General features: G+C 45.9%; 1 protein-coding gene across 1 annotated transcript in view; it reads right to left on the minus strand.

The window, feature by feature from the left end:
• The window catches only part of LOC134929556 (ATP-dependent translocase ABCB1-like), a 270,024-nt gene extending 262,318 nt beyond the window's left edge, over positions 1–7,706 (minus strand). Inside the window, exons 1-2 of the mRNA XM_063925150.1 lie at positions 7,703–7,706; positions 7,512–7,572 (exon numbers count right to left, since the gene is read on the minus strand). Of these exons, the coding sequence (XP_063781220.1) occupies positions 7,512–7,572; positions 7,703–7,706 (65 nt within the window). The remainder of the gene's footprint in view (positions 1–7,511; positions 7,573–7,702) is intronic.
• Between the last annotated feature and the right edge of the window lie 17,802 nt (positions 7,707–25,508).

The raw sequence follows: 25,508 nt of genomic DNA on the forward strand, positions 1-25,508 counted from the left end.
GAAACGCACCGTGTTCCTGAGCGCCTGCAGACGTGAGAAAATCGATATAGCATTTCTCCAGGAAACACATCTAACCGGTCCCCATACCCAGCTTAAGGGCAAATGGTTCTCCCAGTCCTACTTTGCTTCGGCAGACTGTAAAAAACGGGGTGTGGCCATATTAGTTCGCCGTAACATCCCGTTTATTCACTCTAGGACAGTGACAGATCCAGAAGGACGTTTCCTCATGGTAATGGGCACCCTCCGCTCAACGGCCCTCACACTGGTCTCCACCTATGCCCCCAACCAAGACCAGTCCCTGTTTTTCGATTCTCTTTCTAAACGCCTATCACGGGAAGCACAGGGAAGCATTATTATGGGTGGCGATTTTAACACCATAATCGACCCCTTGCTAGACAGATCTGCCCCCCCCCCTCATGCTTCTATAACAACCCTCCCTCGGGCCTCTCGCACACTTACCGCCATCATGAAACATCACGGCCTCTGTGACACCTGGCGTTCCCAACACCCTCACATCAAAGATTTCACGCATTTCTCAGCCCCACACCATCACTACTCCAGGATCGATATGATCCACATCTCCTCTGCCCTCATGCCACTGATTTCGGACACGGGCATTACACCTCTGTCATGGACGGATCACGCTGGGGTCTATCTCCTCATAGATATATACCGCGCGCCGCGTAAGAGATACAAATGGCGTCTGGACGACTCACTTTTACAACACCCCTCAGCACTAGAGGAAACCAGACTAGCAATCACACACTACTTCACCGAAAACACATCCCCCGATATCTCGCTCAATGTTCTCTGGGAAGCCCACAAAGCTACGATTCGCGGAGCCTTATTAGCAAAATCGTCAGCCCTTAAGAAAAAAGCCGCGCAGGAGATATCCTCCCTCGAAGCAGAAATAGCCACCCTCCTATCCAAACATAAAGCATCCCCCAATCCTTCCCTGCTCACTCAGATAGATTCCCTCCGGGGACAACTTAACACCCTTCTTTCCAATCGCGCGGCATCGATCCTCCGGAAGCTGCAACAACGCTTCTATGACAAAATGGATAAAATAGATTCCCTACTGGCCAACAAATTACGCCGCAAGCAAGCGTTGGGTGCAATAGATAAGCTATACTCGCCACGAAGGGGAACCTATACATATGACCCTGAAGTGATGGCCGAAGAATTCCGTTTGTTTTATAGCTCCCTTTATAACCTACCTGACTCACCCCAGCAATCTCCTGAAGAGACGGGGGGAGTGCGCTCATACTTGTCTGATACTCCCCTCCCAACCCTGTCTGATTCTCAATCGGAAGCCCTTAATTGTCGAATCTCGGAGGAGGAGACACTAGCCGCTATACGATCAATGCGCTCGACGGCCGCCCCAGGCCCGGATGGTTTCACAGCCCAATATTATAAACTTTTCGCGAAGGAGCTGACCCCACACCTAACCTCCCTATTTAACGGTGTTTTTAAGGGAGCCTCCTTCCTACCAGAGACCACCCGAGCCGATATAGTGGTAATCCCAAAGCCCGACAAAGACCCGACTAGCTGCCTGAACTACAGACCGATTTCACTATTGAATGTCGACCTGAAGATATACGCGAAAATATTAGCTAATCGCCTGGGGCCTTTGATGCCCGGTCTGGTCCACCCGGACCAGGTCGGCTTCATCCCTGGACGCCAGGCACCTGATAACACCAGAAGAGCCATAGATCTAATATATTCGATTCAAAAAAGGAAATCTCCCTCCCTCATCCTGGCTCTCGATGCGGAAAAGGCCTTCGACCGTATATCATGGTCTTTTGCTTTTGCAGTCCTTGGCAAACTGGGATTTTCCGGAGAATTTTTGGAAGGGATCAAAGCACTCTACCGCTCCCCATCGGCCCAGGTTATGGTTAATGGTGTCTCCTCCTCCAGTTTTGAGATTGCCAACGGCACCAGACAGGGATGCCCCCTTTCCCCGTTAATTTTTGCACTAGTCATGGAGCCCCTAGCAGCGAGAATCCGCAACAACAACTCTATTCGTGGAATATCCACAGGCCTATCCGAACATAAGATAGCGTTATATGCCGACGATGTCCTGATCTCCCTCACAGACCCAACCCAATCTCTCCCCGCCCTCTTGTCTGAGATCACCTCATACTCCCAGCTCTCAGGATATAAAATAAATGTTAATAAAACAGAAGTCCTCAACTTTCATATCCCAGCAGATCTCAAACAGGACCTTCAGAACATCCTCCCATGTAACTGGTACACAAAGAAAATCAAATACCTCGGTGTGTACCTAACTCACCATCACCACCAACTTTTCCAAGCAAACTATCCCCGTTTATTGCAGACAATCAAGGAAGATCTGGTGGAATGGTCCAGCTACTTTATATCATGGATAGGCAGAATTAACTCCGTCAAGATGAGCGTACTCCCCCGGCTTTTGTATTTATTTCAGACCCTCCCGATTTACATCCCTACCTACGTGTTCAAGACCCTGCAACGCCAATCCTCCCTTTTTATCTGGAACCATAAGCGTCCCTGCGTTAGACTTAAATTGCTTCAACGCCCCTCCAGAGGCGGAGGCCTGGGTATCCCGGACTTTAAGAAATATTTCTATGCTGCACAACTTGCACAGTGCGCACAATGGTGCAACGAGGGAGGGACGCGAAAGGTCTGGGTGGGGATTGAGGCAGAGGAAACGGGCCTAGCTACATTATCCTCCCTACTGTGGCTTCACCGGAATCAACGCCCACGCGCGGCCCTCTCGCACCCCGTAGTAAGCCGTTCACTAGCGACATGGGATCTAACAAATAGACGGTTCAACTTAGCCCCATACCCATCTCCGCTAATTCCACTATTTCACAACCCAGCCTTTCCTCCAGGCATGGGTAAAGCCTCGTACACATGTTGGCGCTCGAGTGGTATATTATACGTTAACGATATTACTTCCAATGCTACTTTCCCACAATTCGCGGATATCCGTGAAGGAACAGCAATCCCCTCTTCGGATTTCTTCCGCTACCTACAAATCAGACACTTCCATTCCACCATTACCACCACCCTCCTCCACAGACACTTATCTCCCTTCGAATACATTTGCTGGAAACGCACCAACACCAAGGGCCTCATATCAGATATTCACGTCTTACTTGACGACTACCCCAACACATCCCAAGCCCCCCACGAAGCGGCATGGGAAAAGGAACTGGGAGTAACAATAGACAATGAAGACTGGGTAGATATATGGGACAATGCTGCCTCCAGCTCCATCTGTGTGAAAATTAAAGAAAACATATATAAACTACTCTACCGCTGGTACTATGTCCCAGCTCGTCTACACACTATGTTCCCCAACACCCCAGATGGTTGCTGGAGGGGGTGCACGGACAGTGGCTCTTTCTTACACATATGGTGGGCCTGCCCCAAAATTTACAAAATATGGGGTGAACTCATTATATTGCTTTCGCGCTTATTTGATATCTCTATCCCCCCTGACCCCCAATACTTCTTGCTCCCCATGTCCCTCTCAATCCTCAATAGACACCAAAATAAACTATTTCGACATGTAGTTTCGGCAATGACTTGCCAAATTGCTACAGACTGGAAGAACCTGACCCCTTCACCAATGCCGGTGATAATCTCCCGAATATGGTATGTCCACAAAATGGAATATATGACTGCAGTCATACGTAACACTTCGAAACAATTTGACAAAGTATGGTCCCCATGGCTAAACCTACAACAAGCCTCCTCCCCATTTGTAGCCTGATACGGTACCCCGCGGTCCGGCCCGCCTCCTGCCCCGGAGGGCCACCCCTCCCCCCCTCTCTACTCCCCCTTCTTCTCTCTCCGACTGGAGGCTCTCAGCCTCACCTGTTTTTCTGCCCCCTTTTACTCGATTTATGAGTACTCTTTTCTTCTCATTGCCTCCGCTGACTCTCTATGACGGAAGGCCAATCCGTCGCCGAGAGCTCCCCACCGCATACATCTTAATGTTACTCTTTTAAAATAAGGGGGGACAAAAAATAAAAAAATAAAAAGGATCAATTATTCTGTTGTTGTAACAATTCATTGTAACTATATTTGCTCTTTAAACACCCAAATTGTCCGGGTGCTCTGTTACCACTGTAATCTTATTTTGATCCACCCAATAAATCGTGTTTAAAAAAAAAAAGAAACTATACACAAAAAGACTTTGTCGGATGATCAAATTTGTGATTGGTTGGCTAAATTCCCCACACAAATTGAGACATACAAAAATGAACTGTTGAAGTTCAAGAGAGAAAAGTTTGCTAAAGACAATCAAGATTATGCCACGAATAATGTGTACAGTATGGCTGGCTCACTGGCGGCACTCAGAGTCGTCCTTACCAGAAGAGGAGACCAGGACGTATGAGATCTGGTCCCAGTAATGCAACCTCCAATGAGTCAGGTTCCTCGGCTAGTGACAGTGAACGTGGCACTCAGGACAAAAATACAAATCCCTCCCTTTAGGGATGCGCACATGCACGAAACATCGCGCAATATACGCAAACACAACAGAGGAGGTGGCCAGTGGAAGCGGCTTAAACAAAAAGCCCCCGTTGCCCAAGGCGGAGTCATTTTCAATTTGTCATCCACACCGATAACTACAGATGAAATTAGTGTTTTAAAAAAGGGGTTACATTTTGTGCCTACCACCTGCTTTAACCCATTATTATGGAAACAAGAAATGTTAAGGCTTAACAGACAACTAAAATTACAGGATTTTTTGGGGACACGAGCAGACACTATATTTAAGGACACAGTTCCGTGTGAATTGAACAAGTCAAAAAGCAAGTCTCATTTTGACCCTCCATCAAACAGTGCATCCATTAAATCTTTTGTGAGACTGGTGGATTCTTTGGTGGATAATCCTGAGACCAAACATGATAAGGGACGCTTTCATCTTACCAAATCTGAATTTACCTCTCTTAAATCTTGGTGTAAGAGAAGATATTGTGATTGGAGCCGCCGATTAAGGCGTTTCGATTGTCATACAAGATTTAAGTGACTATAAGGCAGAAATCAACTGCCAATTGTCTGATATTAATACCTATCTCCTTTTACAAAGTAACCCTACCACTATTTAAAAAAAAGATCTTGATCTACTTGATCTATTTCTGTCCCAGGCTGTGCAGATGGGTGTTATTACTAATGAGATAGCGTTGCTGTTGACAATGGATTTTCCCATCAAACCGCTGCTATATACTCTGCCCAAGGAACACAAAGATTTGGTGCACCCCCCAGGCAGACCAATTATCTCTGCCCGGGGCTCTTTATTCCAACCTATGTCCATTTATCTTGATACCTAACTGCAACCCTGTGTACAGAACTCTCAGTTTGTGCTTAAGGATACCACCGCACTATTGGTTCAGTTAAATGAGATTGTTAAGTTGCACTTGGATTGTGTGCTGTGTAGCATTGACTTGGTTCATTGTATACCTGTATTCCGCATGATGAGTTCATTGCTGCCACTCGACATCTCATCATGGGGAATCCTTGGTATACGGGACCTGATGTAAAAAAATTTGTGAACTTCTTGACATGGTGCTCTGTAAGAATTATTTCTACTATGATGGGAAATATTTCCTGCAGTTTTCTGGGTGTGCTATGGGATCCTCAGTGGCCCCATCTTATGTAAATGCTTTCATGATTTCTGTCAAAAAAGATATTTTCTTCTCCGACGCAGGTATTGCCGACAGGGTCATCTATTATGCACACTACATTTATGACATGCTGCTGTTGTGGAGTGGGAATGCAGATGACTTAAAGGCCATTATTGCTAAACATAACCTGAGTAATTCTCCCGTTAAACTGACATGTAGTATAGTAATTTTGGATGTCAGGATTGAAAAATCTAATAATTGCATCAAGACGTCTTTGTTTGTTAAGCCGACAGATCGCAACACACTATTGCTATCTAGTAGTTTTCATCCCAAACCTGTACAGAAGGGATTGCTGTTCTCACAATTCTTACGGGTGAGACGGACATGTAGTGATGATGGTGATTTGAATTCTCTTCTAGATATGATGATTGATAAGTTTCTGCTGAGGGGATATGATAGAGATGTGCTACAAGCTATTAAACTTAAGGTCATGTCCATTCCCAGAAGTAAAACCTTACAGTCTAAACCTACTAAGTCTCATCTGGCCAAATAGATTCAATGCGGCGAGTGACAAAGTAAGAAAGGCAGTTAAAACCTATTGGTCGATCATTGCCTCTGATAAAGAATTGGTTAGACTTAGGGACAAATGGGCAATGTGTTGTTATTCCAGAGGTAAAAACATACGTGACTACGTAGTGCATACGGATGTCACCAATTTAGGCACAAACTCTGCTGTGTCATTTTTTGGTAGACCTAAATTGGGTTGCATCAAGTATACCGGGTGTGTCACGTGTAGTTACATGTTGACCAGTGACACAATTAGGCACCCGTGGCAGAATAAATGCTTTAAAATTAAACATCGATTGTCCTGTACCTCCAAGTATGTTATCTATGCTTTGATGTGCCCATGTGGGAAGTATTACATCGGTAAAACCAAATGCTAATTCAAGGTTAGAATGGGCCAACACCGTTACGCTATTAGAGAGGCGGTACTCTCCGGCAAAAGTGATCAGCCGGTGGGACGGCACTTTGCAGCAGCAGGTCACTCTCCTACTTCAATTCGACACAAGATTATAGATCATCTGCCCATATTGTCACGAGGGGGCAATAGGGGTAAGCTGCTGTTGCAAAGGGAAGCCAAATGGATATTTCTTCTTGATACCCTGAGTCCGCTGTGGTTAAATGAACACAACGGATTAAATAGTTTTCTCTGATTTTGTGGTTTATGTTTGGCTTATGGTTCTACAACAAGTGGTGCCTTACGTTGGTCTGGTGTTTAATGACTAGTGCTTGATTAAGTAGCCTGTATAATGTGGGCTTTATGTTACTTTATGATAGCGACTGAGCATGTTCATTGTTGTATGCACCGTTTACTTATGACAATGTTTTTCTGTATTGTAATTCTCTTTGACGGCCCTCATTTGCATGAGTTGCAATTTCGTTTTAATAATTATGTGCTTTTCATGATACCCTCTCCAATACGATTGCCTGTATTCCACTGTGTCTCTACATATTTAGATGTAACTATGGTGACGGGCGCACATAGTGACATCATCGGCACGCGTCGGGTAGACCGGAAGAGACGCCAGCGGCACCAGAATGATGGTGAGAGGGGAGCACATATATGGTGAGAAGTTTGTATCATTCTGTATATGCCCTGATGAAAATGCAGCAGCACTGAAACGTTGGCAAGCAGTTGGCTGTTTCAAGTGTGATTATTTCCTGAGTGCCGCCGTTTACATGGATTATATATATATATATATATATATATATATATATATATGTACCATTCTATTAACACAAACATTATATCTATTGTGATTTAAAGGTGCCTCTGTCAAACCATTCCATGAGATAGGAGAGATCAGTGCCACGTATGTAAATGTTACTTACGTTGTCATTTGCTCCTGCAGTGGGTCTGTTGCATTGGCTTTTGCTTCTGTTGATTTGTCGTCTGAGAAAAGATTGTTACATTTTCAGCAAATGCCAGTTAGTAGTAGGTTTTGCAGAGAGATAATATTACAGATACTGAGTATAAGAGCCTAGAGATAGCTTATGTTCATCTTTATTCTAATGATGCTCACGCATGCTGCAACCTGGTCACTCGGCTACACTCCAGAATGACCCCAGTTACACTGGTCTGGAGTGCAGCACAAAGCATCTGTGACAATATTTCTGCTTTGAAAGATAATTCCATTTACAAGGCAATGGACTGGCATTGTTCAGTGTGGACCGCTTTTACTTTGTATGGATCTTATCACATTTGAATTATGTATACATTTTATTTAGGACCTCACAGCACTATGGCCTCTTAGTCTAGGCCGATAGTGAAAAATAAAGGGGGAAAATGGCGTGGGGTAATCACTATTTTCACTAATCAGCACTAGTGTAGGCTGAACCAGCTAGGACTGGTGACACTATAGCAGAGAGATACTCGGTATATACTGTAGTCTCTCTATCATAAGGCCCTGATTCAGTGGTGGACGCTGCTGTAACCACTTTTACATCTGTTGCTGTACTCAGGTCTGTGAATTTTTTTTGCAAATGTCAGTATCAGCCTTTCCCCTTGTGTAAAAGCATACATTTTCCTGGTGTACAAGCGTGTGTTTCCCTGGTGTACAAGAGTGCATTTCTCTGGTGTACAAGAGTGCATTTCTCTGGTGTATAAGCGTGCGTTTCCCTGGTGTACAAGCGTGCGTTTCCCTGGTGTACAAGCGTGCGTTTCCCTGGTGTACAAGCCTGTGTTTCCCTGGTGTACAATTGTGCATTTCCCTGGTGTGCAAGCATGCACTTCCCTGGTGTACAAGCATGCACTTCCCTGGTGTACAAGGAGGCACTTCTCTGGTGTACAAGCGTGCATTTCCCTTGTGTACAAGCTAGCACTTCCCTGGTCGAACTGGGACATGTAGGGCCCACCGGGGAAATACAGTGGTAGGGGCCCATGTTTAGGGGTGTGGCCAGTCTCCAGAGAGCGTGTGCCCTGCCACCACATTGGTTTGCCTAACCATTTTGCAAGTGTTGGTCTCCTAGATAAATAGATACAGTAAATACTTTAATGTATGCAAGATAATGTACTAGATTAGTAACAGCACAGTCTGGAACCTGATCCCTAGAGGAGGGGGTGGGCCCCCCAGGCAGTAGGGCCCACCGGTGGTTTCCCCTGTACCCAAGTGGGCCAGTCCAACCCTGAATCAGACTCTATTACATTTGCTCCTAGGCGTTGAAATTTGCCGACACTTCATTGTGGTGTTATTGGTTATGACACCACAATCTGAAAGAGGGCAATTGTGTTACTGCACCTGCACACTGACAGCACCTGCACAGCGGCAAGGAATATCTGCAGAACTCTGCCATCATTCACGCTGAAAGAAAGAAAAGGGTGAACACACCAGAGTGCTTATTAGAGTTGCACCTTTGCCTTGCTGATCCGTGGAGGGACATTCTGCTCTGCAGATGGAAACACTTTGCTCAGTTTGCAGCCTATAATGGATCTGTGATGACACCATATTGTCTGTCTTTAGACGCATGCATTGGTCACACCATGGAAACTTGCAGCAGCCCCATGATAAGAGTTTGCAACCAGTTATGGGACATGACCGGAACACTCCCATACCATGCCCGTAAGACTCTATGGGGTGTATTTACTAAGCCTTGGATGGAGATAAAGTACCAGCCAATCGGCTCCTAACTGACGTTTTTCAAACCCAGCCTGTAACATGGCAGTTAGGAGCTGATTGGCTGGTACTTTATCTCCGGACACTTTATTTCCATCCAAGGCTTAGTAAATAGGCCCCATGTCTCTGAGCAGCCACCTCCCAGTCACCATCCAGTTAACAACCAATATATTTCCAATACATTTCTGAGACCGTGCCTACATCATGAACGCCTGCACTGCGCATATTTTTAGCTATTTAAATGCATGCGCAGTTGCAAAGCATCGGCCATTTTCATGGATATCTAAAATTCATGGAAAATTTTATAGAAATCTAAATTACAGTGTAAAAATAAAGCAGCCAGTATTTACCCTGCACAGGAACAATATAACCCACCCAAATCTAATTCTCTCTGCACATGTTATATCTGCCCCACCTGCAGTACACATAGTTTTGCCCATTAAGTAACAAATTTGCTGCTGCGATCAGGTCTGAATTAGGCCCTATGTTGGAGAGGGTTGGATTGTGTGAAACACAATTAGGTGCAGAACCCTTTAATGTTTCTGGGGGCAAAGCGCATCTAATGTTCTACGCATTTTCTACTTGTTCTCTCAAATTTGTGTCTTGGTTTGCAAAATTGTGTTCTTGTTACATAGGATTTTATGGTCATATATCACATGGCATGGGATGTTAGCTGGCCCCTGACCCCATTGTGATGTCATCAGACCCATTGTGACAGGGCCGTAACTACGTGTGTGCCAAGGGGGCTTGGCACACAGCGCAGTTGCCCTGAGGGCGCAACGGCCAGCGGCATGTAATGAGTCAAATTGACTCATTACATGCCGCCTCTGCAGTGTGCGCCGCCGCCGCGCTGTTGAGGGGAAGACAGAAGCGCCGAGCAGCGGAGAGAAGGAGGAGGAGGGAGGGGGAGCAGGTAGCCGCAGCAGCGCTATTTGATTGGTAGTAAGCGCCGCTGCAGCATCCCCCTCTCCTTCTGTATTGGCTGCCCGGCGCTGCTATGGATGCTGGGATGCGGTTCCTTCATCCCAGCATCCACAGCAGCGCCAGACAGCCAATACAGAAGAAGAGGGGGATGCTGCAGCGGCGCTTACTACCAATCAAATAGCGCTGCTGCGGCTCCCTGCTCCCCCTCCCTCCTCTTCCTTCTCATCTCACTGCCCAGTGCCTGCACCGAGGGAGCTGCCAGCACGAGGAGCCTGTCAGGTAAGTCTCTCTCTCTCTCTCTTTTAGGGGGACACCGTCTGCCATAATGTGTAAAAAGGGGTCCTGGCTGCCGCATTGTGTAAAAAGGGGTCCTGGCTGCCGCATTGTGTAAAAAGGGGGACTGGCTGCCGCAATGTGTAAAAAGGGGGACTGGCTGCCGCATTGTGTAAAAAGGGGGACTGTCTGCCGCAATGTGTAAAAAGGGGGACTGGCTGCTACAATGTGTAAAAAGGGGGCCTGGCTGCCGCAATGTGTAAAAAGGGGGACTGGCTCCCGTAATGTGTAAAAAGGGGGCCTGGCTGCCGCAATGTGTATAAAGGGTGACACCGTCTGCCGTAATGTGTATAAACGGGGACGCTGTCTGCTGTAATGTGTAAAAAGGGGGACTGTCTGCTGTAATGTGTCAAAAGGGGGACGCTGTCTGCTGTAATGTATAAAAGGGGCTCTACCTGGTGTAGTGGCGCTACTGTGCAGCGTAATTTGAATAATGTAGACTACTGTGCGCCGTAGTATGAATTGCTATTATTTTGTGGCCACGCCCCTTCCCCATGAAGCCACGCCCCTCTAAATTTTTCGCACGCCTACGGCGCGCACTGCCCCTGTCTTACATGGGGGGGGGGGCACCACTGTCGTTTCTTGCACACAGCGCTAAAATGCCTAGTTACGGCACTGCATTGTGATGTCAGCTGTTCCATGGCTCTGTCTAATCTCACCTCCAGGCAGTTACTGCCATATCGTCAGTGCTACTAGTTACATAGGATTAGGTGTTATGTAGCAGAGGAATTGGTATGAAGTCACAGAGTAAGTATTGTGATGCGTGGCGCGGGTCACTAGTATCAGACCTGTCTTCTGCCTGTGTAACCTAGATTGTGCACCGTGATCCCTGTCTAGCGACACACAATATGCAGCAGCTGTTCATCTCTCACACTACAGTAAGTGCAGGCTGCTATATTATCCCTCTTATCTGTGAGATGTTGGTTGGCTAGTAACAATGTATTTTCTATACTTATATGGCAGCTAAATCTGTTTTCCTAAAAATGTCTTTTCTACTACTGTGCTCTATAACAATGATACTTTACCAAACTTTCCATGCCATGTGTTAGGGGCAAGGCTGTAACAGTAAGAAAGCCTTTCCAAGTGTTGCTGGCTCAGTCATATCTGGCCTGAGATTGTCGCTGTGACTCAGTGTAGAGTGTCCTTTATGTAAGAACGCACAGACTTTGTACCTTATATTGCTTTCTACCAATAATAATTACTGTCGCTGACCTTACTCTTTCTAGCCTATAATGTACATCCATGTAGGAATTTGTATATCCATTATTTATTTATTAGGCTACTGTGACTGCAGGATTATATGCATAGAGAATCTTTCTTACTAAATGACAGTTCTAAATCTGATATTTCACCATATTGTCAGCTCACATGGGATTGCTTTCATCTCAATGTTTATAGCTATGTTTTAATACACGTGTCTATTTGTTTATTTGTTGTTTCTTAACATTAAACTAATACTAGACTGCCCAGCCGATGAGCCCTAGCCTGGCCCAGCCAGCCGGCCATTCTAAGGCTTGTATTTGTTCACAATGGTTTTGTAATATGTAATAGTGAAAAACACATCTGGGAAAAAACCCGGAAAAAAAACCCATAAGTAAATAAAAAACACAAAAAACACATCTGCAAAATAAAAAAAACATACACATACAGTAAATAAAGAAAAACTCAAAAAATACAAGCCCCCTACTCGTAAAAAAATAAATAAAAAATAAAGAATTTACAACCCACCAACCTGCAAAAAATAAAAAGACAAAACAAAACAAAAAAATACAACCCACCATCCTCCTCAAAAAAAGGTTACAAAAACCCCAAAACATACAAAAAATATAACTCAACCCCCTCCTGCATAAAAAAGCCCCCCAAAATCACAAAACACACTTTCCACCACCTCAGTCTGCATGGTTGTGATCTGACTTGCTTGAACCGGTTGGAACCAGCTGGAACTGGCTAGAACCGGTTGAAACTGGATAAAACCGGTTGGAACCAGCTGGAAAGGCTGAGGCTATAAATATCACCACCCAGGCTGTTTACTGCCATATCTGTTCAGTGCTCAAAGTGAGAGGATGCCGACAGCAGGTGTAGCAAAAATACCATGCTGGAATCCCTATAGATATATAGCACCGCGCCCAGATCAACCAGTGGGGCGGCGCACAGCTGATCCAGCGGTGAGGCGTCTTGTCAAGCTGGCAAGCCCTCGCCAAAACAACCTGGCGGGCCCTCAACCGGCCAAACAAGAGGGTCCTAAGCTGACGGGCCATAGCCGGACCAAGCCGTCGGCCCCCAGTCGGGCCAAGCCGTCGGCCCCAAGCCCGGCCCAGAAGGCGGGCCCAAGTCTGGCCCAGCCAGCAGGCCCTAGCCTGGCCCAGATAAAGATCACTAGGTATGCCCAGCCGGCAGGCACTAGCCATGCCCAGCCGATGGGCACTAGCCAGGCCAAGAATAGGGGCACAAGATTGGCCCAGAAGGTGGCCCCAAGACCTGCCCAGCCGGCGGGCCCTAGCCTGGCCCAACCAGTGATCACTAACCCTGCCCAGCCGGCAGGCACCAGCCCTGCCCAGCCGGCAGGCACTAACCCTGCCCAGCCGGTGGGCACTAGCCCGGACGTGAAGCCAGGCAAATCTAAGGCTGGTTTTTGGCAAAGATTGTTTTGTCTTATGCACTAGTAAAAAAACACATCTGAAAAAAAAAAAAAAAAATTTAAGAAAAATGACAAAAAATACACATCTGCAAATACAAAATAAAAAACAACACAAAAATAAAGAAAAAACACAAAAAATACATATCTGCAAATACAAAACAAATAAAAACACAAAAAAAGAAAAACAAAAAATACATATCTGCAAATACAAAACAAAAAAAAGTTATTGAAAAACAAAAACATACACATAAATGTACAAAGTACACATCTGCATAAACAAAACAAAAAAATACACAAAAAAAATCTGCAAAATAAAAAATAAAATACAAAAAACTGAACAGAAATGAAAGCTGGGGATTAGGGCTACTGGCGACACCCCAAAAACAAAAACGACACTGGGCGGCCACCTCATGGGTGTGTTGGAAGAGCTGCTACTTATTTTTAGTATGTTGACAGTCACATCCAACTCATTGATAACTTAATAACTTAAAGATTTAAACCCAGGCAACGCCAGGTATTTCAGCTAGTTATTATTATTATTATGATGTCTACTGGTAGGCATCATGCAGACATGCTACCAGTAGCAGACATGCTACCAGTAGACATCAGTGGTCAAAACCTATGAAAACGGACCACCAGATTATTACTGATGACACCTAATCCTATCATATGTTCAGAATCGTGACACTGTGCTATTCAAAGAAGTGGTTGGAATTCCACCATTCACGGTACACCTTGAATCACTTGGGTGACACCGAGGGTGAAGGTCACACTATATCTGCAAATATTACACTAGGAGGCGCCTATTCTCACTTTTATTTTACATATATATATATATATATATATATATAGGGGAGAGGGGACAAGTGTCTGATGGTGCAGTAACTTCACACTTAGTTTAGTAACTTGACAACACTTATATAAGTAATCTGCGTACCAGATGGTGCGTTTTCTATCGTGCACATCAAATACTGTGACTTAATCCTCCAATCTGTTGCTCACAGCACAAGGGATCTAAAATCAGCAAGCATAAAATACACCCCTCATAGTGCAGTATTAACTTGTTAAATTCAATGGATATTCAGCACCTCAATAGGTATTATGCGTACCAAACAGTTGAAATAATCAAGCATATCATAAGGGGTCTTTATCCTCCGGTTTGTTGTTCACAGCACAGGGGGATTTATCTGAATGAATAGGCAATGTGTTAGGCAGTCCAGGCTATGTCTACAGTGAGTGCCCACGTCAGGAGGTAATCAGATAAGGTCCTCTTACAAGGCTTCCTCAGGAGTGTCAAGGCTTCCTCAGGAGGCTAAAGACCCCTATTGTATCTTATTATTAGCCTCACCATTTATATCATATATATATATATATATATATACACACACACACACACACACATGGAGCCATGCTAATCTTGGCTCCGTCTGTGTCCGGGCAGTGCGCACGTCCCTTTCACTATAATGGAAGTGTCTCTGTGCACTCCCGTAGCGGGGCTAGGTTCCAGATTGCCTAGTCCCGCCGGGAGTGCACATCTGCGATGGACCCGCACTAGATGAGTGCGGCTCCTTCTGTATATACAGTATATGTCTAAAAAAATGTGGCTGTATATACAGTATGTGTATTTGCGGCAACACACAATAGGCCCTTGAGAAATTTCAGCTCCAGGCCTATGAGGCTCTTAATCTGGCACTGGGTACACAACTATGCTGTAACGTACCATCGATGGTTCTTACCATCAGGTTTCATGCATGCACACAAGATATTGGGGGGGTTCCGGTGGCTGCCACTGGCTAGCCTTTCAGTAGCTGCTTCGTCATACCCAGCCAGGAGTACTCGGGACTCAGAGGACACTGACGCTGCTTGGCAGGCTCCGTCTCTCCCCGCACTGCTGAGCTCATGAGAGACCAGTAGCTGCTCAGCCCCACCTACTTCCTGGCAGGCACCATCCCTCTATGGAGCTGGCTCATGGGAAATGTAGTTAAACAAGTGCCGGAGAGCCACGTGTTGTCCTCACTGCATCCACAGCCAGCAGATATATGCAGCACTCTAAGCATTAAAATAAAACACACATACCATTGGGCCCACAGCTTCCAATGATGGCGAGGAACCAATCGGGTCTCTGCCATTTATGGTAGAACTAGTTACCATCGGCAGGGGTGCTTCTAGAGAGGAGAAGGCCCGTGTGCAGACACCGCCTGGGCCCCCTCTTCTCTAGCCGGCAGCGCTGTAGACTCTGGGCACTAGGGTCACTAGGGCAGTGCAAAGTGTACGTCAGCTCTTAAGCTGCATACAGAGAGACCCGTTCAGTCATAAATACTATACCCACTGTACTCCAAATGAAGAGAAGCAATAGGACACGAGGACATGCACTGAGACTGGAGGGAGGTAGGTTCAGGGGAAATATGAAGAAAAATCATTTCACAGAAAGGGTAGTGGACAAGTAGAATAGCCTCCCATCAGAGGTGGTAGAGGCTAAGACAGTAGAGCAATTTAAACATGCATGGGATAGACATAAATATATCCTTACAAACAGTGCCGGACTGGGACTAAAAATAGGCCCTGGCATTTTTTAAGCAGACAGGCCCACCTCGGTGTCAGCATCTGACTCCTCCCCTTACTATTCCTGACTCCTCCTACTTAGTCTATGCTCTTACAAATATAATTAATATAACATACAAGCGTACATCGTTCTCTATTAAAATACACAGAACAAAGATCCTCTTGCAGGGGATTCCATCATGTGCCAAAGTCAGACATTTGGTTGGTTCTGTTAGGTAAAGCGGAGACTTTATTGGTGTAGATCACACAAAAAGAAAAGGGAATGCATTCCCCCCCACAAGTGCTATTAGAAAAGTGAAGAATTTGCGAGCGCCGAAGGCGCGCGCGCCGCAAAAAAGGGGCGTGCCCTTGCTGAAATGGGTGTGGCTTTGCAGAAAGGGGTGTGGTATTGCAGGTAAAGACTACCTTAAACCCCAGTTTTGAAACCTGCACGCCCAGACGTTGGCCACCACAGGAAAAAAAAAAATCCTGATTCATGCCCCTTATATTATTTGTCATTTTTCCTCCTTATAGTAATGCCCAGTATACATTATGCCACATACTGCAATGGACCTTAGACATTATGCCACACACCATAATGCCCCCGACACAATATGCCACACACCATAATGCCCCCGACACAATATGCCACACACCATAATGCCCCCGACACATTATGCCTCACACCATAATGCCTGTGACATATTATGCCATGATTACGCCACGCATCGCAATGCTTGTTATACATTATGCTACACACTGCAATGCCCATGATACATTATACCACTATGCCTGTGACACAGTATACCATACAACGTCATGCCTGTGACACATTATGCCACACACCGCAATGCCTGTGACACATTATGCCACACACCGCAATGCCCGTTATACATTATGCCACACACTGCAATGCCCGTTATACATTATGCCACACACCGTAATGCCTGTGACACATTATGCCACACACCGCAATGCCCGTTATACATTATGCCACACACTGTAATGCCTGTGACACATTATGCCACACACCGCAATGCCCGTTATACATTATGCCACACACCGTAATGCCTGTGACACATTATGCCACACACCACAATGCCCGTTATACATTATGCCACACACTGCAATGACCCTGAGACATTATACCACATACCACAATGCCCGTGATATAGTATACCACACACCGTAATGCCTGTGACACATTATGACATACACCGCAATGTCCGTGATACATTATGCCACACACCGCAATCCCCATTACACGCCACGGCGGGGTCTGCGGGGGCAGTAGTTACGCCAGTGGGGTTGACCGCAGAGGAGGACACATCTGTGCATACCAAAGCAGAGCTGTAAGTATACACTTTTGTGCCCTGAGTAGATAAAAAGCATTGGTGTCCCTGTCCATACACTAGGCGGGGAGAGTGCGCGCCGTAGGCGCGCATCAAAAAATAGGGTTTGGCCTCACTAGGTAGGGGCGTGACCACACAATAGTACCCTAATTCAAATTATGCCACAGTAGTGAAGGGGGGGGATGGAGGGGGAGAGAAAGAACAGAGAGAGGGGGGTGAGGATATAGAGAGAGAGAGAGAGCACAGAGAGGACAGACAGAGAGAGAGTGAGAGTCAACAAGGATATGTCTACACCTGCGCTCACCCTAGCTGGGGGGCAGCACTCTCCCTGCAGTGCTGATGCTGCAGATGTCTGTCTGCTGTGCTGCTGCCGGAATCCAGGAACAGGGGCTCAGGCAGGCAGACTGGATGCTTGTGGCAGGTGAGTGGAGGAGGCAGGAGCCGGTGCACATGGTGAGCAGGATGCACGAGCACAGGCAGGCAGACACTTTCATCTGAGCATTGCACCTGCTGCTCAGCTCCCTGCCCGCGCGCGCCTTTCAGCTCATACCCAGCGCGACTTAACATGGAACTCCGCCCACTCAGCTCCCCCCCCCCTGCCCGCATGTCTCATACTCTGGCCGGCTCGGTCGCGTCATGACCACACATGAAACTCCGCCCGCTCTGTCCCGCCCAGGACGTGGTGCTGCAGGACTCACATATGGGGTCTCACTGTGCCCTCAGCTCCCCCTGCTCGCACCGATCGTACTTGCCACTCGGTCGCGTCATGACGTCACTATGCAAATGACGCGTCCGCTCAGTACAGCGCCTCCAAGGAGGCGGTGCTGCAGACTGACTCGAAATGGATGAATAAATCTGCCCACCTGGCCATCGGCCCTGCTCACAAAGAAATAAGGATCAAATAAGGTTTGAGATACAAATATGGTAAAAAAAAAAAAAGGGGGGGGGCAGACTAGATGGGCCAAGTGGTTCTTATCTGCCATCAAATTCTATGTTTCTATGTTTATGTATCCACAATAAGGTGTCTGACACCCCATGGGGATGTAATATATAAAACCGTATATAGGAATGACAGCACAGATGACTACCCATGCATATAGAGGACAGAATAGTCTATGCCAGGGAAGTGCTGATATGTGAGACAGGGCTGTACACACTATTACGTGTTAATAAGAGGACAGAGCTCATACGCACTATCTCTGCATTACAGATCCTATAATAGGGATATGCATCCCAATGGATGGGATTCCGCCAGTCATATGACCGACGCTGGAATACCGACACCACTCAGGAGACCAGCGCAGGAACACACACAGCTGACACCCCGAAGGTAAGTATCGGAGTAACTGTTAGGCGTAGGGACCGGGGGAAGGGTTAGGGACTTGGTGGGGAGGGGTGTTGTTAGCCCTAGCTGCTTCCCTATGGTTAGCCCTAGGCCCCCCCTTGAGGGTTATCCCTAGTTGCCAACCCCCCTCGAGGGTTGGCCCTAGCCACCACCCCGAGAGTTAGCCCTATCCAGCACCCCCCATGAGGGTTAGCTCTAGCCACCACCCCCAGAGGGTTAGCCCTAGCAGCTCACCCCAAAAGGGTTAGTCCTAGCAGCCCACCCCTGGGAGTTTAGGGTTAGTGTAGGGTAGATGAGGTAAAAATACTTACCCCCTCCGATGCCCGGATCTTTAGTGTGGTGATGCTACAGTCAGTCATGAGACCACCGGCATCCCGACAGCTCTGATGTGTACAGGGGAACCGCTGACAAACACTACTCTACACCTGTCTCCAACTTCATAAAACCTGTGAAACCTTTTAGGGCAAATTATGTCAAAAATCATGTGACTTTGAAAGACCAATGACTGCACTGCTTTCAAAGCCAACACGCCGTATGCAATGAAATGCTCACTTTTTGCAGGTTTTCTCACCAGCAAACATGCATGTCATTCAATTCAAGTCACATAGGCACTTTAAAACTCGCAGGCTATTACATAATGTGAGCCTCGGAAGATTCTTGTGCAAACTCAGAAAATAAATCAGACCAGTGTCGAACTGGGACATGTAGGGCCCACCGGGGATATACAGTGGTTGGGGCCCATGTTTAGGGGTGTGGCCAATCTCCAGAGAGGGTGTGCCCTGCCACCACATTGGTTTGCCTAACCATTTTGCAAGTGTTGGTCTCCTAGATAAATAGATACAGTAAATACTGTAGTGTATGCAAGATAATGTACTAGATTAGTAACAGCACAGTCTGGAACCTGATCCCTAGAGGAGGGGGTGGGCCCCCCAGGCAGTAGGGCCCACCAGTGGTTTCCCCTGTACCCCAGTGGGCCAGTCCAACCCTGTGTACAAGCGTATGTATCCATGGTGTACAAGCGTGCATTTCCCTGGTGTACAAGCGTGCACTTCCCTGGTGTACAAGGATGCACTTCTCTGGTGTACAAGCGTGCATTTCCCTTGTGTACAAGCTAGCACTTCCCTGGTGTACAAGCATATGTGTCCATGGTGTACAAGTGAGCACTTCCCTGTTGTACAAACGTGTGTTTCCCTGGTGTACAAATGTGCGTTTCCCTGGTGTACAAATGTGCATTTCCCTGGTGTGCAAGCATGCATTTCTCTGGTATAAAAACCTGCGTTTGACTGTGGAAGGACTGAGGCGCCCACTTTGAGTGTCTATACAGGCTGTAATATCGCTTGGCGCTTCTTTAGATACCATAAGTTGAACTGTCAAAACTTGAACTAGCCCTATAGGAGGTGCAGATTCTCCATCTGACTATGGCCTCCTATGTCTGTGGCTGTGCATAGCTACTCACCCTGACACACCTGCAACACTCCCATAACACATCCATGATTCTGACCATGTTTGCATGCATTACTAATGCCTGCCAGCCACTGCGCATGTATGCCCGATTTTTAATACAGTAACACTATTTTGTATAGAGTGCCTATCAATTGCACCTGAGCCTTTGTATGTACACGCCATGGGATGCATGCACCATAGGAGTTTATACTCATTTTTGCACATGTGCAGTTGGAAAAAAAATCGCTCAACCCCATGAACATCAGCTTTGTGTCCAGCCCTGAATCAGGCCCATAATGTCAATCAGCCCTTGTTGGAGGTGTGGCTGTCTTCTGATCAATCAGCAGGGTGCAATGCATGTCTATGAGAGTGTCCCCGAGTGACCTCTCCGTTGCATCGGGCTCCCAAAGGGAGCGGTCTCATTGGTTTGTTTTGTCGAGAACCGTAGATGCTCCAAGGATCTGTGAGTAATAAATAGGTGTGTGTGTGTGTGTGTGTGTGTGTGTGTGTGTGTGTGTGTGTGTGTGTGTGTGTGTCTCTTTAACTGTTCATTTTGTTTTTACAAATGAACTACAATTGCCTTGCTGGGCCAGTACTCTATCTGTAAAATAAAATTAATATTATTCATTATGTTAATGCATAGTTACCTTCGGGCTCTTAAGTCTAACAAACCTTCCACCTAGAAATGAACTATCAGAGGGTACATACTGTATTAATGTTTTAGATCAATAGAGGATCGTTACTCGTGAATGGTGCGATTATTGCAGGGGGACAATTATATTTTCTATCAAATAACTCATTTGAATATGTGCAACTTGCTTGATAGAGCACTGCTCAGTGGTAATGGCACTATCATCGATTCGATCAGGATGATATATCGCAATAGATGTATCGATTAAATTACCCCCTTGCATGTTAATACTCCTTGAAATCGATACTTGATTCCTACTTCCACCCAAAAAGCCAAAGTGACTGCATCTCCAACAGCAGCGTAGCAGGTAAGCAGTCACATCGTTTCTTGGCCTCTAGGTCTGCTGGCAGACCGTACTGCTCTATGTAGGAATCAATTCATGTGGAAAAGCAATAGTGAGTGTACGATTCAGGAATAGCAAAGGTCCTGCCCCAATTCCCATCCCCGGCCACCATACTGCAAGGGGTTGCACATGCGCAAACAGAACCTTTTTTGCACATGCACTAATCGTATGATTTTTTTCTTCTATCCAATTCTTTTGATGCGATGGCCAGTTACCATTGCATCGAAAGATTTGATGGCGGAAGCTCAGCCATCATTTGATAGTGGGCTTCCATCAGGAATGGGGTCAGCCAGTACCTGGAGGACAATCCATAGAATGCGAGAGCCAATAACCTTGTTGAGAATCAATTAGAACAAAGTGACTCTAAGATGCTCTCTCTCTTGTATTGTATAATAATAATAATAATAATAATAATAATAATAATTTTATTTATATAGCACTCTTTCTCCAAACAGGACTCAAGGTGATATTATTTATATGGTGATAATTTTGGTGTGGTGACATTATTGGTATGGTGATATTTTTGATATGTGATATTATAAACAGTGTATGGTGATATTATTGGTATATTGATATTATTAAGTATGGTGAGATATTACAATAATTATTTTTTTTTTAATTTACTTACTTGTTTCTTTGCCCTCAGATACGAAGCTGTTTGTCATATTCCCAAACACAAGCATCAGAAGGGGGAGGCAGGCGCCATGGATAATCGCTGCTACCGTTCCCACCAGCATCAGCAGCCAATCCGCAGCTTCAGAGTATCGAAACTGCAAAACACAAAATGCATTACCCGGAGTAATGCCGGAGCCCATAGCAAGACAATATTGTGATTGTTGATCTTCACAATGACCATGTCAGCATGATGTCACTGTTGACATTGTGAAAGTCGACATCCACTGTTAACATTTCGACAGTGTTGACATTCTGAATGTTCACAGGCTGTGCACTCAATCATGCACCTTTACAAATGTAGGGACTATTTCCAGTTATCCTTATACAATAGTTACACTTTATTGTTAATAATGAAATTGCTGCGATTTATTCAGTGTCCGTTTATTCACCGCTGTACAGAGAATATGTCCTTGCAGGTGCGGATCCAGAAGAAAATTAAAGGGGGGGCACCATGAGAGGGGAACGGTAATAGTTATATTTACATGCACCTAAGGCACGCATGCTCCCATATAAGGGGTGTAGTATCACGGGGGCGTGGCCTCACAGAATATGCCATCAGGTAATGATTGGCTGTAGGAGCGCATCCTGGTTTATTGCCAATGTTTCACCCTGATGAAAAGGCTGATTGGGCCTTGAAATGTTTGTCACCTGTTCTATTAGTTATGGGAGCCTGGAAGGCACCCCAGCACAATATAATTATTATAGTTTTTAGTCAGTTGTGCCAGGTGCAGCATACCTTGTTTTGGGCACTGCACTGAGACTCAGACTGCAGGACACGAACGTCCCATCTTTAATTAGCAGAAGCAGCCAGCTGGATCTCCAACAAGCAGCATAAGACATCTGCAGGACAGCCCTGTCACAATCACACGGGCCGCCTTCTCAAAGCTGAGGCTGAGTTTGACTGCACCTATCACGGTGGTAAAGGAAGTGGAGGAGGAAGCGCTGGGAAACTGTGCGGTGCAATGAGGGCTAATGAAGCCTTCTGCGCCGTCATAAGTAACAGTCTAACTCGATGCTGGCATTTGAACCCCGCGCCTGGGCTGGACTCTGGCCGGCTGGCAGTGGGGGAGGTAGGTTGTGGTGTGAGCTAGAGATGAGCGGGTTCGGTTTCTCTGAATCCGAACCCGCCAGAACTTCATGGTTTTTTTCACGGGTCCGAGCAGACTCGGATCTTCCCGCCTTGCTCGGTTAACCCGAGCGCGCCCGAACGTCATCATGACGCTGTCGGATTCTCGCGAGGCTCGGATTCTATCGCGAGACTCGGATTCTATATAAGGAGCCGCGCGTCGCCGCCATTTTCACACGTGCATTGAGATTGATAGGGAGAGGACGTGGCTGGCGTCCTCTCCATTTAGATTATAAGAGACTGAGAGAGATTTACTGGAGCTGACTAGGAGGAGTACTGTTACTGTAGAAGTGTAGAGACTGAGTGGAGAGAGTTTACTAGTGAGGACAGTGCAGTTTACTTTATAATCCGTTCTCTGCCTGAAAAAAGCGATACACAGCACACAGTGACTGAGTCACATACCATATCTGTGTGCACTGCTCAGGCTCAGGCCAGTGTGCTGCATCATCTATTATCTATATATAATATTATATATATCTGTCTGACTGCTCAGCTCACACAGCTTATAATTGTGGGGGAGACTGGGGAGCACTACTGCAGTGCCAGTTATAGGTTATAGCAGGAGCCAGGAGTACATAATATATTATATAGTGAGTGACCACCAGACACACAGTGCAGTTTATTTAATATATCCGTTCTCTGCCTGAAAAAAGCGATACACACAGTGACTCAGTCAGTCACATACCATATCTGTGTGCACTGCTCAGGCTCAGGCCAGTGTGCTGCATCATCTATTATCTATATATAATATTATATATATCTGTCTGACTGCTCAGCTCACACAGCTTATAATTGTGGGGGAGACTGGGGAGCACTACTGCAGTGCCAGTTATAGGTTATAGCAGGAGCCAGGAGTACATAATATATTATATAGTGAGTGACCACCAGACACACAGTGCAGTTTATTTAATATATCCGTTCTCTGCCTGAAAAAAGCGATACACACAGTGACTCAGTCAGTCACATACCATATCTGTGTGCACTGCTCAGGCTCAGGCCAGTGTGCTGCATCATCTATTATCTATATATAATATTATATATATCTGTCTGACTGCTCAGCTCACACAGCTTATAATTGTGGGGGAGACTGGGGAGCACTACTGCAGTGCCAGTTATAGGTTATAGCAGGAGCCAGGAGTACATAATATATTATATAGTGAGTGACCACCAGACACACAGTGCAGTTTATTTAATATATCCGTTCTCTGCCTGAAAAAAGCGATACACACAGTGACTCAGTCAGTCACATACCATATCTGTGTGCACTGCTCAGGCTCAGGCCAGTGTGCTGCATCATCTATATATATTATATATCTGTCTGACTGCTCAGCTCACACAGCTTATAATTGTGGGGGAGACTGGGGAGCACTACTGCAGTGCCAGTTATAGGTTATAGCAGGAGCCAGGAGTACATATTATATTAAAATTAAACAGTGCACACTTTTGCTGCAGGAGTGCCACTGCCAGTGTGACTGACCAGTGACCTGACCACACTGACCACCAGTATAGTTAGTAGTATACTTATATTGTGATTGCCTGAAAAAGTTAAACACTCGTCGTGTGACTTCACTTGTGTGTTTTTTTTTTTTTTATTCTATAAAAATAAAACTCATTCTGCTGACAGACAGTGTCCAGCAGGTCCGTCATTATATAATATATAATATATACCTGTCCGGCTGCAGTAGTGATATATATATATTTTTTATATCATTTATCATCCAGTCGCAGCAGACACAGTACGGTAGTTCACGGCTGTGGCTACCTCTGTGTCTCTGCACTCGGCAGGCAGTCCGTCCATAATTGTAATACCACCTAACCGTGGATTTTTTTCATTCTTCTTTATACATACATAGTTACATAGACATCTTCTCTTTATCAACCAGTCTATATTAGCTGCAGACACAGTACAGTACGGTAGTTCACGGCTGTGGCTACCTCTGTGTCTGCACTCGGCAGGCAGTCCGTCCATAATTGTATACCACCTAACCGTGGTTTTTTTTCATTCTTCTTTATACATACATAGTTACATAGACATCTTCTCTTTATCAACCAGTCTATATTAGCTGCAGACACAGTACAGTACGGTAGTTCACGGCTGTGGCTACCTCTGTGTCTGCACTCGGCAGGCAGTCCGTCCATAATTGTATACCACCTAACCGTGGATTTTTTTCAGTCTTCTTTATACATACATAGTTACATAGACATCTTCTCTTTATCAACCAGTCTATATTAGCTGCAGACACAGTACAGTACGGTAGTTCACGGCTGTGGCTACCTCTGTGTCTGCAGTCGGCAGGCAGTCCATAATTGTATACTAGTATCCATCTCCATTGTTTACCTGAGGTGCCTTTTAGTTGTGCCTATTAAAATATGGAGAACAAAAATGTTGAGGTTCCAAAATTAGGGAAAGATCAAGATCCACTTCCACCTCGTGCTGAAGCTGCTGCCACTAGTCATGGCCGAGACGATGAAATGCCAGCAACGTCGTCTGCCAAGGCCGATGCCCAATGTCATAGTACAGAGCATGTCAAATCCAAAACACCAAATATCAGAAAAAAAAGGACTCCAAAACCTAAAATAAAATTGTCGGAGGAGAAGCGTAAACTTGCCAATATGCCATTTACCACACGGAGTGGCAAGGAACGGCTGAGGCCCTGGCCTATGTTCATGGCTAGTGGTTCAGCTTCACATGAGGATGGAAGCACTCAGCCTCTCGCTAGAAAAATGAAAAGACTCAAGCTGGCAAAAGCAGCACAGCAAAGAACTGTGCATTCTTCGAAATCCCAAATCCACAAGGAGAGTCCA

This window comes from Pseudophryne corroboree, chromosome 5 (genome assembly GCF_028390025.1).
Source record: "Pseudophryne corroboree isolate aPseCor3 chromosome 5, aPseCor3.hap2, whole genome shotgun sequence".
In the NCBI taxonomy this organism is placed as follows: Eukaryota; Metazoa; Chordata; class Amphibia; order Anura; family Myobatrachidae; genus Pseudophryne; species Pseudophryne corroboree.